Source organism: Poecilia reticulata, linkage group LG23 (assembly GCF_000633615.1).
Source record: "Poecilia reticulata strain Guanapo linkage group LG23, Guppy_female_1.0+MT, whole genome shotgun sequence".
Taxonomy (NCBI): domain Eukaryota; kingdom Metazoa; phylum Chordata; class Actinopteri; order Cyprinodontiformes; family Poeciliidae; genus Poecilia; species Poecilia reticulata.
Window position 1 is genome coordinate 2,348,022 of NC_024353.1, and position 17,776 is coordinate 2,365,797.

The window sequence follows — 17,776 nt, forward strand, 5'->3', positions numbered from 1 at the left end:
AATGAATCTAAAAATGGTGTTTTTAGCTGCTGCAGGTTATTCCTACTTTTAAATTCCTTCAAATTAAACCTACATTAAACTTCATAACAGCTATTATTGTTATTGGTTTTAGAGAACTAATGACGTCCCTGATTTCAAGCCAAATTTTGTTAAATATTTGGAGAAATTTAAGCAAAAGGCTTAAATTTCTCATGTTTTTATTTTACTTTTAGATTGTAGATATATTAAATCTGTTTGTTTTGTTATTTTGTTCTTTTTTTAAGTTTAGAAAATAAAGTTTCTTTCTAAAATTTGGTTTTAAATGTTTTCCATTAGGGTTAAGTCCTACAAAAACTTGGAATTTTGTAATTCTGGAAACATCAGAAAACACCAAAATATATTTCTGTACAAGAGCCTTAAGTCATCTCACTATCTTTACATTTTATTTCTAAGGATTCAGACTTGAATCTCTTAAAGTGGTCATGATCAACAGTCATGGATTATAAAGAGAACTTTTCTTTGGACCTTTTTCTAACTTTCTCAGCTCATTCAGCAGCTGTTTAGTGTTTGAGCAGTGTTTTTTTTTGTGTGTTAAAATTAAATAAAAGGACTAAAACTCAACCAATAAACTTGTTATGTTAAAAACGGACAGTAGAAGGATCTTTTAGGCACTTTACCATGGTGCTGAAACTATAAGAAATTCTGAAAAGCCTGTCTCAAAGATGACCAGCAGCTGAATAAAGTTATTTTTAGTGCTGAAATTTTTTTTAATGGTATCTGTATTGGTTTGTGACTGGGAAAGAAAAATTATGTGTCTCAGCATGGATATAAACCAGTTTACAAAGTCCAAGTTGCTTCCGTATGTGAAATTCCTCCCCGCTCGCTTCCTCTCTGACCTCTTCGCTGTGGGAAGCTGCACAGCCGATAACAGGAAGCTACAGGAAGCTATTTTTATTTGGACTCTTTGTGCTTAAAGTTGCCTTAATTAGGCTTTGCTTACTGATTTGTGTGTTGTAAACAAGCTGTCTTTAACGAGAAGATGCAGCTTACTCTGTATCCTCAAGCTGTAGGGGTCATCAATCTCAAAAGCAGGATCCAGCACCCGAAATATCACCTAGAACAACAAGACAGAACAATCAAAACCAAACTCTGCAACAAGGGCAAAAACAAAAATCACATGACTACCTCACCTCTCCCTCTGTGGATGGCTCAAAGTCTGAGTAGCGGGTGTCACAGATGATTTCGTCCACTCTACGCATCGGTCCAGTGGAAATGCCGGGAAAGACAGACTCGCAGTTTTGGGCGAAGTATCGATAAACCTGCCATGTTTCCCCAAAATCCATGGACCGCTCAATCATCATGGCAGCAGGACGAAACGTCTGCGAACACAAAACCTTGTTCAGTGAAGCTGAAATAAAAACAAATATGACTTCTTTTTTAAAGTCTTGTCCTTCTTATCTTGGTTTTTCTATCTAGCTAGTGAGTTAGCTAACAGCTATTGTCTATGGAGTTAGCTGGTTAGCTACTTTTAAGATAGGAGGATGTAGCTTGCAAATTGTTTTCTAAATAAATTAAATATTTGCTAAAATCATTTTCATACATTAACAGCGTTAAAAATGCTTGTCAAAAATGCTAATAAGACAGTTAGCCAGCTAAGCGTTTATCAAGCTAGCATACAGATGATTTAGTCTGAAAGACAACACATTTAGTTTGCTGTACATTTCTCAAATGTAGCTAGCTAAAACAAACTGAAGCAGTATCTGTTGAATTATGTTCATAAAATGCAGATTGAAATTTGATGTATGCAGAAAAAACACAAATTTTACAAATTATATTTAGTTCTAGTTTATGTGCAAATACCTTAGTACACTTGAAATAAGACAAAACTAATTTACAAGTAACTTTGTAACAGATTATTTCACTTATAACATGGGACAATGTGAAAGTGATATAATCTGCCAATGGAACTAGTACTTTTTTAAAATCAGTATTAAGGAATTATTCACTTTAAATAATCTGTATATTTCTGAAAAGATACTTATAAGTTTGTCTTATATCAAGAATCCGTGCACAGAAATACTTGGTGAGATTTTGTATTTTTGTAATACATAAAATATAAATTTGCTTTCTGTTGAGATTTTATATGCCCTTTAGAGTCCTAGTTGTTTCTATTTTCATTTTTGCCTGAACATTTGAACAGCTAACTCTACTGGCATTACAGTAAAGAACCGGATGCTGATTTTTTTTCCTGTGATGTCGCCAGAAAACAGGATGTGAAGGGACTGGGGAAGCGTGTCCCTGAGTGTGTTTTGACTACGAGTGGACGCAAATTATTAAGAGATCAAAAGCGTCTTCCTGTTACTCCTTCTTCTCTCAGGAGACCAGGATGACTTTCTGAAGGTCTCTGAGACTTCATCTCTTTCTCTGTGTGTATATGAGTTCATGTTTGACGTAGATGAATCCAGCACCTTGAAGGTCATGATGAGGTGTGTGAAATGAAACTCGGCCTCCAGGTCCAGCTGGATAGTTACATTCTCCACACCTGCAGGAGGAAGACCAAACAGAAAACTAACAATTTACACATTCAAATTTACGAGAATTTAAAATGCTTGATGAGTTTTCCCCATGTCCAAACAGGCAGGTGTTCTGTTTAGGCAGCTGAGTCGACTCAGATCCAGATATGAGACTAATCCTTTTAAGGTTCTGGAATATGTTGGAGACCAAAATGACTTTCTGAAGAAAAGCAAGCGGAAAGACAAGGGTACAAACAAGAACACAAAATGCAGATTTGTTTGCTTTCAGACACTAAAAGAACTACAGCAGGGGTGTCCAAAATGTGGCTCTTCACCTTAACGATTTTGGCAAAACGTTGGACACCACTGAACTCCAGGACTGCTGCAAGGGAATTAAACATTCCCATGTGAACGCCAATATACGTCTCCAGCTTCCTGCTGTTTCAGAGCCATCTGCACCACTGGCTCCTGCTCCAACTATGACTCACACTGCTGACAGTTTCCCACCATTTAGAAACGGAGCGAGTCTGCAGCATAAATGCTTACATTAAGAGGGATTTACTAGGCGTCCCACTGCCAGAGAGCCTGCTATAATGTGATTACAGCTTAAGGATGAGATTCTGACTTGTTATACACAGAATCGTACAAACATAGGTGACTATATAATTTATAAAAGCTGTAAATTAACAAAAGTAAGGAACATTTGTGTGTTACAAGTTGCAGTTTGCATGTCAGTTATTGAGCCTTTACAACTGTGTCGCAAATCATTCGAGGCGCCATGGTGGACGTCGGAAGTTTTTCGAATGTCGTTTTGCCGATTTATTCATGGCTTCTGCTTGTTCGAGTCGAGCTAATTTGAGCGTAACACACCTAGTTGGGGCTCATATACTGAGGTATTTACAGAAGCTTGAAATGGCTAGAAACCGACACCGGAGAAGTCTTAAAAACCTACACAAGACGAGATGCTAACTAGTTTTTTCCATACGTGTTCGGCTACATGACGGTGCGCCATTGTTTCCATGGTTACTAACGGTTAGACGCGGCGTATCTTCTCCATAATGATCTATGATATCATATATTATGAAATATTATAATGATATCTTTCTAATCATACGTACTTATAAAGTTTATGAACGTTAATCGTCTTACCTTGTAAAAAGTAAATTCGCTGCAAATCCGTAGGGCTGAGTCATGACTGACCGCATCTTTCCTTGTTAAAAGTTCAACAATAAAATGACAGGTTTGTTTTCACCCGTGTCTGTTTGTGCAGCCGACCGCGCAGCATCCCGTGACCATTTTTACTACGAAATCAACTAAATAAAAGCGATATTAGACCACCAGATGTGCGTTTACGATAGGCTTTACAGGACTGCACTGGTTGTTTTGACGTCAGCGGATTTGTTTCGAAGAGAGCGTGCAAAAGGTCAATACAAATCCAAAATTAATATAACTAATTGTGATTATTGATACTAATTATGACATCTGTGATAATTTCACTCAGTAGTTTAAAACTCAAATAAATGTATTCGCTTTAAGACTCCACGCAAGACATCACGAGACGGCGGGAAGAACTGGAGACTTCCGCTAACTAGCTAACAGGTTTTTTTTTATTTATTTTTTTTTTTTTTAAGCTAACTTGTACACTTGGATTAAATTAATTATGTTACTATCATAATTATTGATTTAACAACAAATTTTAAAAAAAAAACGTATGAATGACCAAAATAATTTAGATTTGGAAAATAAATCGCTGTTTAGGAAGCTAACATGCTAATTGTCCATCTGGAAAGGTAATTAGCAGGCCAAATTCTTCTCCAGTATTCTAACTGGCATGTTTGCTATTTACCATGATGGCTAGATAGCTGAAACTTTTTTTGCTTTTAGTTATCAATAAATAAATAAAAAATTCTGTTATATTAAGTGTTTGATAGGCAGAACAATTTGTTCCAAGTAATATTTTGATGCTAAGATACATAAAAAATATCACAAAAGCATGTGCTAAAACTACCCAGATTTTTAAGGGTTTTTTTCACGTCAAAGATAAATACCTGGTACACAATAGAAACGGCTTTAATCCTTCAGCGTAGGAAACAAAATTCCTACAAAATCCTGGGTTCAAAGTGAATTTCCTTCCTGTGAGACGATAATACCTTTAAACTGGTTGTCTTTTGCAAGTGGCGGTCTTAAGGTCTTTGGATGCTTCCTTTTTTTACACTTAAAAGTCATTGTTGTGTTTAGTGATGATACATCCGTTTCCTACAAGCACACCTGTTCTCCTCAGCACACCTGTAACGCCCCAGCTCACTCCCAGAGTGTGAGGAGCTCTGTGATCTCCGGTCTGGTCATTATAGGCTCAGTTCCCCTGAGAAAAACCTCACCAAGCTTTCACATGGTGTTCTACTTTAAAAATATGCTCCTTCTCACCATTCTCAGACTGCCACCAGGTCTTGAGGCGGTTGGGGGCGAAGGTGGTGACCACGTTCTCAATCGTATGGCTGATGGGGTTGTTGTCCTCGTCGTACTTCTCCCCGGAGTCACATATGAAACATTTCTTCTCCTCCTGACGGAAAGAAAACAGCAACCAGGGGGTCATCTATACTGCCCATATTGCAGAAACAAGCACAAAACATGTAATCCATAAATGCATTATGGTAACTTTTTATTTATAATCAAAATTTCAAATACACAAAGTTGGCATTTATCTAAATAAGAAATTTAGGAACATTGTAAAATGTTATTTAGCAAATATCTGAAAAGTTATTTTATTACTTCATCTGTTTTTTTCAATATATATAAAAAACAGGTAACTGCAGATGGTATTGAAAGTGAGTTTCTCTCTTTTAAAGCTGCAGTATGTAACATTTTTAAACATATTTTTAACATATCTGTCTAATATTACACCATCACAACATGGTGCAAAAAATTTTATTTCTTAAATAAAGGTCACATACTGAAGCTTTAAAGCAATAAATGTTGCAATATTTTGCTTTTAAGGATTTAAATCCAGTCATATTTTTTATTAACAGCTATTTCTACTTTTTCTATTTTTACTTTTTAACTATTCTGCATTTTAGAACTGAATTTCTTTTTGATTCAGTTTTACACCAATCAACAAAAGGCACTCAGGAAGGTCAACGGGTAATAAAATGATATTGATTTGTTGCAATTCGATCCAATTAAATTAATTCTACATTAATCATTTCAAGATGATTCAAGACGTGCTCACAGTGTATAAACATTAAACGTAAATGTATAAATTATAGAATAAGTAAAATAAAGGATTAAAGGACATCTGTACAGCTAAAAAATGCTCTGTTACCATTCTCTTTAATTGAAAAAGGTTTCATAAACCAGCTGGACATTTAGTTAATTTCACACCATTCTCAGAAGAAAATTTGAAAACTGTAACCCAGAATATGAAATAAAAACTAATTAATGTGGAGTTTTCTTTCTTTTTTGCCAGTAAAAGATAATGAGATTGAGAAATGAGCCTTTCTTTTAGTGCTTAGTGAATTTAAGCTCTTTAGTTTTATAGTAAATGTCCAGATCGCGTGTCAAACTCAAGGCCCGGGGGCCACATCTGGCCCGCTGTAGCTTTCTATGTGGCCGTCTAGACTCCAAATTACATCAATAAATCCTTCCAGTTTTTCACAAATCTGCAAAATTCACATGAAATCAACAGATCTCAATTTTCTTTTCTTATTTTACTGCAAATTTTCTCAAAATTGTAAAAAAAAGTATTGATTTTAAGTAACTGCTGCTTCAGCCTTACTTGATGTCAAGTTATGGTCCGTAATTGACACGGCGGCAAGTAATAAAAAGTCACATTTAACATCATACATTAGCGCAGATGCCATAAAATGTGCAATTTTGGTTGCAAAAACCCACTAAAACAATCACAAAATCCTGGAGGAACAGCTATTTATTGATATTTTAACAGCTTAGTGGGTTTTATCAACATTCTGGCACAACTGGCCCTTTAAGAACATTCAGACTTTTGATACGGCCCGAACTGAAAAAGAGTTTGACACGCCTGGTCTGGATTATTTATGAAAACACCACGTCTTCCACACTTCCTCCACTAGAGCAAGAAAAAGTGAAGCCAGTTAGTTTTGTAAGTAATGTTTAATATTGCATCACTCCCTCTTAGACCTTCAACCCACATTTTCTGGCTCACAAACCCTTGAAGGTCTGAGTGATGGAGTTTGTGAAAAACCAAAACAAGTCCAGCTAAGTGGATCCATTTAGCAGCCGTTGGTGAAAAAAAACCCATCTGAAACTCTCTTCCCTCTCAAATCTGCAGCTCATGCTCGAGGACCGTGCTCATCCTCGGAAACGTTTCATAAAAACACTATTCATGTATGAACACAGATAAGAAGAGAATATCCCAAACCTCGCCCCTGGATTTCACGCACACAGGGCAGGGATTGTGAGCCACACAGAGCTTTTATTGTGGAGGGGAATGCCTCCACTCCCACTTGACAAAACGGCAAGAAGACGTTATACATGCGCTTCCTCCCACACACAGACACGCAGTCTAAAAAGTTTTATCTCTGCAACAACTGCAGGATTTGCAAGAAAAAAAAGAAAGAAAAAAGTCAAGCTCTGTGAGTTTTAAATACTCACATTCATTGAACCGCATCGCTGACATTAAATCATGAGTTTGTGAATTATTATGTACGAACCATAAAAAAAAAAACAATCATTAAAATGCCATTTTCAAGACCTTTCAGCTGTTTTCAATGAACTCCGCATGAGAAGAGAACCGGTTCACTTTCTGTCAACAGCGAACCCAGACAGCAGAAGATGCTCATTCAATGTTGAATTACGGTCAGAAATGCTGATTTTTGGTTAAAGCTGACGATCAACCAATCAACCAATTTGAGCCAATTAATGTCGAAGAGATGTAATTGAATCAATGACGTTTTGTGGTCGAATTTTAATGGTTGAAATGCCAATCAGTATTGATTTTTTTTTTTTTTTACAACATTAACTAAAATGTGAATTTAGATCGCGTATCGTATCAGTTATGGTTGAAAATCTAAAATTGACTCAATATGAAAGTCACCGATTACTTTTTGAATAATTCAACATGGATTCAATACTTCAGTCTAACCATATTTCAACCTTAATTCACTTAATATCTTGGAACGCATTTAAACTTGTCAACACATTCATTTGTTTAATCGTTTACAATAAATGAGTAAAAGATTAGAGCTAAATTGGTGATTTCAGGCCCAACTGGAGTCTTTATTCAAAGAGTTGCAAGTTTATCCATCTAATTCCTCAGGAGTTAAACAAGCAAAGTCTCATTTTTTGATTATGAATTATGAAGCTCTTGAGCTTGGATCCCCTTGCTCTTTGACCTTCACCCTACATCTCTTTAAATTAACATTACTGGAGTTCAGGAATAACCACCAACCTCAAACTGTTGGTCTGATTATTACTGGTGTTCTGCCAATTAAAACCATTCCACATGACTGAATTATCCGGAACAAACCTACTCAGAGTTCATTTTTCCTCTAGATTATGTTCAGTATCTGAATCATCTTCATAGGAGATCGCAGTCTGGAGGCCACAGCAAAAGCAGCAAACATCTGGAAGACTTTCTTCCCCACGCCGTAAAACGATCTTGATTATGTCGACTCTGCACTTCTGGAGTCGTTTTTGGTCATTTTCATTCAACATCTGCAGATAATCTATGAAACACTGAGCAAATTGCTCCAACCGCAAACTTTTCTTGATGTTTTGTAAAATTCCCACTTACTAAAACCAGATATTTTCATACCATGTACAAAAAAACTTCTTTCTTTTTCTCTATTTGACACTGAATTGGACATAAATGTTTTTTTTTTTCAAATTCATAAATGTACATTCTTTTCCTTACCATTTGGTAGCTCTGCCTTTTAAACTTGAGTCAAACATTTTGGGTTTCCTTCCATGATATTCTCATAATGGTTTGATTGCGTTTTTGGTGCAGCAAACATAAGCAAACTGGTGTAACTGGATGTGATTGTGGTTCCTTTTAGTCCTTCATCCAATATGTGGTTAATACAGAAGAATGCTTAGGCTCATTGTCCAATTAGAAGATCAATTTGTGCCCATTTTTATTTTTTCTGCCTGGTTTCTTAACATTTTCCATTAATACCTCAATTTGTTTTCATTTTCTCCTCCTGCAGCAGAACACTTTCAGGTTGTGACCATGTCTCCACAAAAGGTCTTATTCACTGAATGCATCTACAGATTATAATCTGGCTTTCTTATGCTGCTCTTTGTATTTTTCTATAATGTCACACAAGGAAGTGGTGTGTTTTATGTTTTTCCTTAAAATACATCCACAGGTGTGTCTCCAGTTAATATATAAAAAAAAATCTTAGCCATACCATCATCTTATTACAACAGTGTTAGGGACATGCTTAGAATTAAAAAAATGACCTATATTATGTGCATAAAGTCATAATATTATGACTTTAATCTAATTATTCTGACTTTATTCTCTGAATTTATTTTTTTAAATGTAAAAAGTAAAAACTTTTTTAAATTTAAAACATTTTTACAACATTTTTTAAACCCATAAAACCATAAAGACCATGAAGTACTCGGATGTATTTTATGCCCTTTCCAAAATTGTTTGAAGATATATTAATCATAAATTGTATATATAAAATTAAAAAAAAATTTAAAAATAAAAAATATATAATTAATGAATATCCAAACTACCTAAAACAGAAAAAGTTTACTCTGATTTAATCTCAGGTCGTCCTGTGTCCTTTTGTAAGGTGCATGAATTTAAATGAGAATTATTACTTCCAGGTGTCCGACAATGCAGAAGCGCTTGGGCTCCTGGAGGCCGCAGGTGGAGGAGGCGGCGAGTTTGTGCGCCCTGCCGATCAGCAGGTCACCCGTGGCGGGGTAGCAGCTGCCCTCCGTGCACACATCTCCAAACTCCGGCTCCTGGGCCCTGACAGGACTCCACAGCGCTGCAGGGAGGAGAACCATGTCAGGAAAATCATCGTTCAGGAATTGGCTCATTCCTGTCTTTGGTTTCTATCAGAACAAAATCCCTTTACAAGGAGATTATAAAACACAAAACACAGATGGAACAGTAAAAAAAACAACAACAACATATGGTTTGAATTACATGTTCTGCTGCTGCTGGGGAAACAGTTTGGCAACTCATGTTACTCATCCCAGTGACGTTTCAGCAGATTTTTTTTTTTTTTTTTTTAATAAAGATATTAAAGCTGAACTCACCTAAAGCTGCTAGAGAGAAGATAAAGACCCTCATCTCCCAGAGAGGTGCCCGTTTTTCCTGGAAGACGCTGAGGAGTCTTTACTCCAGGCTGCCGAGGAGTTTGTGAAAGTCAAGAATGAAGGGAGTAGTCTTCAGAAAAGTTCGCATCCCAACAACTCCACCCCGCTGTCAGGCGAAGTCCACAGCGGGGAGCGGAAAACACGCTCTCCATCTGCTGGTGGAACTGGATAAAACACAAGAATAGCTACATGTCAGGAAGATTTTTGTATTATTATTTCCATGCAATAAAAAGAACAACATATTCGACAAAAGGAAAAAGAAAAGATGAAGAAAGTATATATTTTCTCTTCTGACTCCTCCTGCGGACCAAATTGTTCATTTTTATTTGGTTTTCATTGTTTTCTAAATAGAAAATCTATGTATCCGTCGTTATATCTATAATCGACTGGCAAAAATAAAAGTGGAAAAAAGAAAAAGTGCTTCGTCTTCTGTCTAATAATCTTAGTAATCAAACACAATAAGTCATCTTTCTCTTTTCTGTTGATTATATTGCAAATTTCACTTAAAATCGGAAAAACCCCATTGTTTTTCATTTTATATTTTAAAACAAAATCAATAACAAATTTTTTTTGTTTATAATACAGTTTCTCATGCGAGTATTCCATTCAATGCACGGAAATTTATTTTTTCTGAAGCGGAACATTTGTGGGTTAGGAATTCTCAGTCGGACTTCCTCTGAAGACGGACCGGACGTAGCGTGAGGTTATTGAGCGGCTTTAAGAAGTGGAGCATCTGAGGAGTTTTATCGCGTCTATTCTCCTGTGAGTAGGTCCCTATTGGTTTGTTTTCCTGCATATCTGTCAGTATTCACACTATTTATATCTAAAGCGGAATCCGTTGATATAAACAAGATTTTCAAGGTTTAATTTGGACTGAGTCCAGTGGCGGGAGAGTCTTGTAGGTCCACATTCTGCCGTGGAAAATCCTGCTGTGACTTTGCGCCCATGTTTACTGTTTATTTTATTTTTTTTAACCTAATAAATAGTTGCCTAAAACGGTCAGTTTGGCTCAGACGCGTTTTATATTTGAGTTAACTCACTGTTGCTAATTGTTGTTCATAAAATTACATTATTCAGGCGTTTCTTTCATCTCTTCTCGGACTCGGACCATCCAGCCTTCGCACTCTTCTAAGTTTTTTTTGTCTCCCTCTTTCACTGTTAGTCCTCTGATTCTCTTTGAAATCTGAAACTTTTCAGCTCTGGATTAGTCTGGAAAACTAGATGATACGGAAGGAAACTGTCAATTTCTGAACTTTTCCGCACATCCTATCTTCTAAAAGATAAGTTTAGAAAATAGAATTGTAGTTTGGGAAAGGGGAACATGTGTAAATCTTTTTAAAGCTGAACATTTCATATTGTTAGTTTTTATGAATATTCGTATAAGTATTTTCGTGTTGTCTGAATACTTTCCCTCACGAAAGCAGTTCTGTGATCATGTTGATGTTGATGCTCTTTACAACTCGAGTTTTCTTTGGTAAAAAGGAGATTAATGTTAATTTTTCTTTCCATTTTCAGGCCAGAAACGTTTGATCTTAGCTAAAAGTTTTGTGCCGAACAGACGAGATGTTGAGAAGTGCTTCAGTGCAGGTGAGATTAAACTTTTGTCTTTAAAACTAAACAATCTTTTTAATGATTATAGTCGCGCTTCATTAACTATCCACATTGTGCTTTCGATATGATTGCAACAAGCAAGAATATCATCCGTTTCTATGCTTTTTGCGATCAAACTCCTTGTTTTGTATACAAAACAAATTGTTCATAAGATTTCTAATTTCCCACAGATCTTCCGACAGCTGGTGAGACACACGAGCACAGACGCAAATCTCATCCTGGAAAGATGTGAGATGAAAATGTTTTGGTTCTTTCCTTTAAAATGCGCATTACTTTTTCTCAGTTGGTCATGTCAGAAGGTTGCTTATTTGTCTGATGAACCATTTCTATGTTTATTTGTTTGTATGCTGTAGGTATTAACTAAATAATAGCCCAGGCAGTTGGGAGTCCAACAGATTGTTTTTAATTTGTTATTTATAAAAAATGAACAATGATCTCGTCTGATGCGAGTTACTAAACAGAACTGATTTGAATCATGCGGCGTTACTGATTACGAACTTGCTTGCAGCGATAAACCGCGTGCAGCTGCTGGGGCGAGTCGGGCAGGACCCGGTGATGAGACAAGTGGAGGGTCGGAACCCCGTCACCATCTTCTCACTGGCGACCAACGAGATGTGGCGCTCCGGGGACGGAGAGACGAGCTCTACAGGTGGGAGGTTAACATTTAAGACAGCGTTGTTTTAAAAATTAAATTACTTCTGCTTTTTTTCTTCTTCTGTTTTTATTTGAAAAACTCTCTATTTGGTTTACGTACATTTGAGATAAAGGAAACCCTCAAATAATTAGAATTTTTAGTTGTTTTTTCACATGTTCCTGTGGATATGAAATTCCCCCTTTGAGAATAAAGTATTTTTGAATTTGAACAATTTAAAGATCTTAATCAGTTCCAAAGGCTTGAGTCAGTATTTAGGTCAAGGCTGTCCAAACTTTTTGCCACATGGGTCAAACTTGTGTCAAAGAAAACTCAGGATTTAAGAACATTTTTTCCTTAAACTGTGATAATGTAACGGTGTCACTAAAAATTTTTTTTTAATTTTTGTTGGAAAGACACAAGTAAACTACTGTGTAGCCAAAATATAAGAAATGTTTGTCATATTTGTACTATTAAAAGAAATGTCTGTCACATGTTTATTGAAAAAAAAATAGGAAAAACCTGTCAATTGGCAGCAATAAAAGCATCATTTGGGTTCTGGAGCAAGACGGATTTTGTCCTTGCTAAAGATGAATTCTTTGTATTTTAATATGATTTCAGTTTGTGTGTAATCATTCTGCCCTGATTAAAAATAAAAATCTTCCATCTGCATCAAAAACCTTGAATTGCAGTCAGGGGCCATTTTTTAAAATTTAACTGGTGGTGCAATGATTAATTTTGGCCACCAGAGGTCAGCAAAGAGCTCCAACTCTGGTTTACACGTTGAGCTTCTGTTTAGTGATCCTCGTTTTCCTTCAGCCTTCATGGTTTATTCATCATCCTCATTAGAAATTATAAACACAAACTGCTTCTGAGCTTGTTGAGACAGGAATGCACACCCAGGCAGCTGATATTTCTTATTCTGCATTAATGAAGGTCAGAAACGTGGCCGTGTTTTCCGAGGTTCAGTGTCGGCAGCCTAAATGTTTCTGTCTCCAGGAGACGTCAGCCAGAAGACGACGTGGCATCGCGTCTCTGTGTTCAAACCGGGCCTGAGGGATGTCGCCTACCATTATGTCAAGAAAGGGTAAGAACAACATGGCTGACACCTGACTGGATGTTGGTGAGAAGCCAGCAGGTCAGCAGCATTTCATGGCTTTTCTACCAAACTAAAGTTATTGTTGTTGCAGTGAATAAATGAGATTGTAAGAGTGAACAAGAGCAAGATGGAATGTTTTTATTTACTTCCTGTCCGTCCATGTATGGACCAGTAGGCGAGTCAATGGGATGACTGGTTGATGGACGACTCCTGGACACATGGATGAATGAATGAATGGTTGAATGAATAAATGATAGGAAGGATGGATGGATGGAAAAATGAATGATTGGACGGATGTAATGGATGGATGAATGGAAAAATTAATAGCTGGATGGATGGAAAAATGAAAGAATGGGTGGATGGACAGATAAATGAATGGTTGTGTGAGAATTTGATGGATTGATAAACTGATGGATGGTTCGATGAAGGAGTAGATGGATTGATGGATGAACGGACAGATGGATGCTAATTTTCTCTGACCATTTATAAATAAAATATGAATATTCTTTAGAGTTTGACCTTTGATCAGCTCTTCATTTTTAAAGTTTATGAGGAAGAAGTCCTGCTTACATTGTTATGAGTTAAAATGCAGTAAAACTGTTTCATGTCTTTAATAACTCCAGAAGGATGAAGTATTTCTCATCCTCCTCCTATTAATGAAGGGATTTATTGTTTTATTTTAGGTCCAGGATTCTAGTGGAGGGAAAACTGGATTATGGAGAATATGTGGACAAAAACCAAGTCAGACGCCAGGCCACCACCATCATCGCAGGTCAGATTTATTACAGCTGCACCTTCTTCTTCATCTTTTTCTTCTCTCAACAACTCAAATATCAAATTCTTTCTCCTTACAGACAACATTGTTTTCCTAAGCGACAACATCAGAGACCGAACCTGAGGGATGTTTTCCTCCTCGCATCCAGCTACAGAAAAAGCAACTTGTAGTTTCACTTTTCTTCTTCAAACCAAAATAAGACTTGAGGACTACTAACTGTTTAGTATGAGGGGGGACAAAAGCAGTGATCATGTTTGACTGTGAGGCCCCCTGCTGGCAGAAATGAAGACGTTCAAGAGGAACAGAAAGAAGCTCTGTCCTCAAAAAGTTTGATTTCTCTATATGTACATAGCATCGCTTGAAATAAATAAGGCCTGTTCTGTGCTTTCCACTATAGAAATCATGACACGGGGATTGTTTAATTCATCCAACTCGCTTCAAAGTTTCTTCTTAAAGGGGACCTATTATGCAAAACTCACTTTTTGTACGTTTTTATACTTCCATTTGGGTTTCTACTGCTTATAAAAGCATAAGAGCTTAAAAAAAACACCCATTTATTTTTGGTAATTTTTTTTTTTTATATCTCGAAAATGAGCTGTTTGAGAAACTTCTAAATGTTGCCTCACAAATCAGCAGGCACTGTGCTGTCACCTAGCAGCCCCAGTGGAGTTCTATGCGTTACCTAGAAACCCAAGTAGAGTTCCAGCACACTTGGTCAGCTGTTTTTAATGCTGTATGCGCTGTACAATGGCTGCTGGAAAAGACAAGTGTTTTGTTGTTGGCTTACACTGCAAAAACACAAATCCCACTAAGTAATTCTTGGTCTTGTAGCTTATAACTATTCCGTTTTCATCAATATTGAGAAATTGACTTAAAATGAGGGCCTATGTCTTGCTGAAGAGTTAATTGTATGTTGGCTTTGTCTTATTTTAAATGTACTAAGATATTTGCATGAGAAACGACCAAACATACATATTTTATTTTTTGCAGTGTACCATCCAGAAACCACTTGCTGCATCCTTGTTGGTTGTGCAGGATGCTCTACTTTTGCTTCTCAAAGAAATACTGTTGTAAAATGGCACATCATTTTCACGTGTGAGTGTAAATGTTGAATTGGGTGAGTGTGGACAGCAGCAGATTATTTGGATTTAATGTGAGAGGAGGGGCCCGAAACAGCTCATAGGCAGAACTGAGTAGAATAAAAAATCTAATTATCTAGGAATGGTTTTGTTCAAAATTATGTAATGAACATGTTTTATATAGACCATAAACGTATCTTAACCTGTTCTAGAAAGCATAATAGGTCACCTTTAAGTTTAGCTTTAAAATCTGAAAGCTTTGTAGAGCAACTCTTGTTTGTATTAAAGGGAGAGTGTTATGTAAAATCGACTTTTTGTTAAAATGTTATTCCCCATGGAGTTATACTTTGATTTATTTTTTTTCCACGCTTGTCTGAGAACGCCTTTAATCTTTTGTGACAACAATTCAGGGGGGCCTAAACACTTCAAAACACCTACTCAGCTCCTTTAGACTAGCCAACAGCAATTAGCAATCACCTGATGGAATCTCACATCTGCTGAGTTCATATTAAAAACTACTACACAGTGCAGTGCTCCGAAGAATAGTTAAAAATGGTATGAAGGAGGGCCCTGCGACAGACTGGCGACCTGTCCAGGGTGACCCCGCCTCTCGCCCGGAACGTTAGCTGGAGATAGGCACCAGCACCCCTCCCGACCCCACTGAGGGACAAGGGTGTCAAGAAAATGGATGGATGGTATAAAGGTGGAGCTTTGTAGTGATGATGCGCTGAGTGTTGAAGAGAGGAGTGGCTTCTTAAAGAAACAGAGGCCCAATTTCAAGGCGTTCAATTACAAAGTCAATTTTTTTGGTCATGTTTCAAGGTTTCCCCCAAAAAACTTGCTAAGCCCGGTGGTTGGGGACTAGGACAGTCATTCATCCAGCGGCCCGTCGTGTTTTTGAGTTAAAAAATGTTTAAAGTTGACAGGAACTTTTTAAATATCACTTGATAATTGTGTTATCAAAAGATTGGAATATTAATATCTGAAAAGCAACTATAAAGTCTTAAAAAATGCAAACATTATTTAAAAACATAAATAAATAAGCAATGTTAAGCCTGGTGGGGGCACAAGTCAAGCCTGGAGGCCCAACAGGCTTAATACACTGGGGGAAACCCTGTGTTTGATATATACAGCATTTTCTTAACAACTGAAGGTTACATGGTAGATTATGCTCTGAAATGCTTGGAATATACTTAATGACATCCTTTTGAAGAACAGTATTGAGCTGATTTATTTTTAATTGAAGTCAATCTGTTAATTTTCCTTTTACTTAAAAGGAATTTACCAACTAAGACAGCAAGACATTTGTCTGCAGTCTGGAAAAGCTCATATTTATTCAGGCTTCATTTTGTTTCCACAATAAACTGACAATACACACAAAAAACAATTCTTGACAGCGGATTTTTTTCACAGAATCAAACATCTAAGTACTGAATCAATGGAGTCCATTTTTGCAGAAAAATATGAAGTTGGCGTTTTGCAGTCAGTTAAACATCCTTTTCAGTTGGAGGGCATAATTTTATCCAGTTTCCAGTTGTAGTTTTCCTAGCAACTAGCAAGCGAATCCAAAATATATCAAAAATCATACAGAAAACATTTTATATTACATAAGACAATTCAAAGGCCTCTGCTGAAGACATAGTGTTGGATCCAAGCAGTTTTTTCTCCTTTCTTGGAAAGTTTAGTAGAAGAAAAATGAGTTTAGAACTTCAACCTTTTCTCTTCGTTTTGGCTTCTCTAATCTCAAACAGTTGCATCCGTTTGTTTCAAAAGCATACAGAGGCAACACTTTGACCCCTAGACCTGTTTCTTCTCTGGATTTGAACTCAAGCTAAGTATCACCTCTCTGTTTTCCATTTGATGTGTGCTGATTGCATGTTGTCGCTGCAGACAACAGCTGCAGTTGACAGAAACGTTTCAGGGTCAGGACAAAGGGATCCGTCTGCAAATTTAGAGGAAGCACCTTCAGGGTCAGTTTCATTGCTACAGCGGTTTGTTTTCCTGTTTCAACCAGAATTAAACAAGTTTTTAAAAAGTTTTTCTGCTCTGTCACTTGACTTCTTTCTCAGTTATGTTTGTGTCATTTCCTTCCTAAACGGACTAGTTGCTCTCATTCCCCTTCCCTTGTTAATTCTTCTTTTTTGTTTTTGTCTTTTTCAAAGCTACAATTCATGCAATTTAATCAGTCAGCTAACATTTAAAGTGTAATGGAAAACAAAAAAATAAAGCTTAGTTTTTAAATATAAAAAGCCCCTTTTATAAAATCTTCATTTGTTTAAAATGAGAGCAATAACGGTGTTGGATAGTTGTCAATCAAGGGCGGGCTGAAGTGCAAGGTATTCTTGGCCTTTAGTGATTGGTTGGAATGATTCTACAGCTATCTATTGATTGGTTGAGTCGTTTATTAGTAAATCCTATGTGCATGTAGAACTGTAAGGGAGGCGCTTTCTGATTGGTCACACAGAGACGGTGGGTGGGGCTTTTAGCAAACGGAAACCTGTGGATTTACTTTACAGCTAAGTAAAACACTGTGAAGCGGATGTTAAAAAAGCGACTTAAGAAAATAAAAGTATCAAATTATTTTGTTCTTCAAAAGTGAATATAATAATAGCTTCTATATTTTTGCTATGTATTGCTGTATTTTTTAACTACTAAACTTTTAGATTTATTATTTTGCACTGAATAATAGTTTAAAAATTGATTTTTTAAAAAAAAGTAAATATCCACGATATGATTCTGGTAATAGTGAAAAAGTATTTTGTAAAAAGGCTTATC

The 17,776-nt window shown here is 36.5% G+C and overlaps 2 protein-coding genes across 2 annotated transcripts in view; one reads left to right on the forward strand and one right to left on the reverse strand.

The window, feature by feature from the left end:
* The window catches only part of lamb1b (laminin, beta 1b), a 29,177-nt gene extending 19,141 nt beyond the window's left edge, over positions 1-10,036 (reverse strand). Inside the window, exons 1-6 of the mRNA XM_017302856.1 lie at positions 9,747-10,036; positions 9,300-9,472; positions 4,917-5,052; positions 2,448-2,521; positions 1,170-1,358; positions 1,030-1,093 (exon numbers count right to left, since the gene is read on the reverse strand). Coding sequence (XP_017158345.1) covers positions 1,030-1,093; positions 1,170-1,358; positions 2,448-2,521; positions 4,917-5,052; positions 9,300-9,472; positions 9,747-9,780 — 670 coding nt within the window. The 5' untranslated portion in view covers positions 9,781-10,036. The remainder of the gene's footprint in view (positions 1-1,029; positions 1,094-1,169; positions 1,359-2,447; positions 2,522-4,916; positions 5,053-9,299; positions 9,473-9,746) is intronic.
* A 436-nt stretch (positions 10,037-10,472) lies between these two features.
* ssbp1 (single-stranded DNA binding protein 1) lies at positions 10,473-14,322 on the forward strand. The gene is made up of 7 exons (XM_008400487.1): positions 10,473-10,568; positions 11,322-11,393; positions 11,588-11,645; positions 11,926-12,066; positions 13,048-13,135; positions 13,831-13,919; positions 14,002-14,322. Exons 2-7 carry the CDS (start codon positions 11,370-11,372, stop codon positions 14,043-14,045), a joined length of 444 nt encoding a protein of 147 aa, XP_008398709.1. The 5' UTR covers positions 10,473-10,568; positions 11,322-11,369; the 3' UTR covers positions 14,046-14,322.
* The last annotated feature ends 3,454 nt before the right edge of the window (positions 14,323-17,776 follow it).

What these genes read in the sequence shown, in the direction of transcription:
- ssbp1 (XM_008400487.1), top strand. Translation starts at nt 11,370, where the DNA reads ATGTTGAGAAGTGCTTCAGTGCAG. An exon ending in CGGAGAGACGAGCTCTACAG is followed by an intron (nt 12,067 to 13,047) that starts GTGGGAGGTTAA and finishes TTCTGTCTCCAG; the next exon opens with GAGACGTCAGCCAGAAGACG. An exon ending in TACCATTATGTCAAGAAAGG is followed by an intron (nt 13,136 to 13,830) that starts GTAAGAACAACA and finishes GTTTTATTTTAG; the next exon opens with GTCCAGGATTCTAGTGGAGG.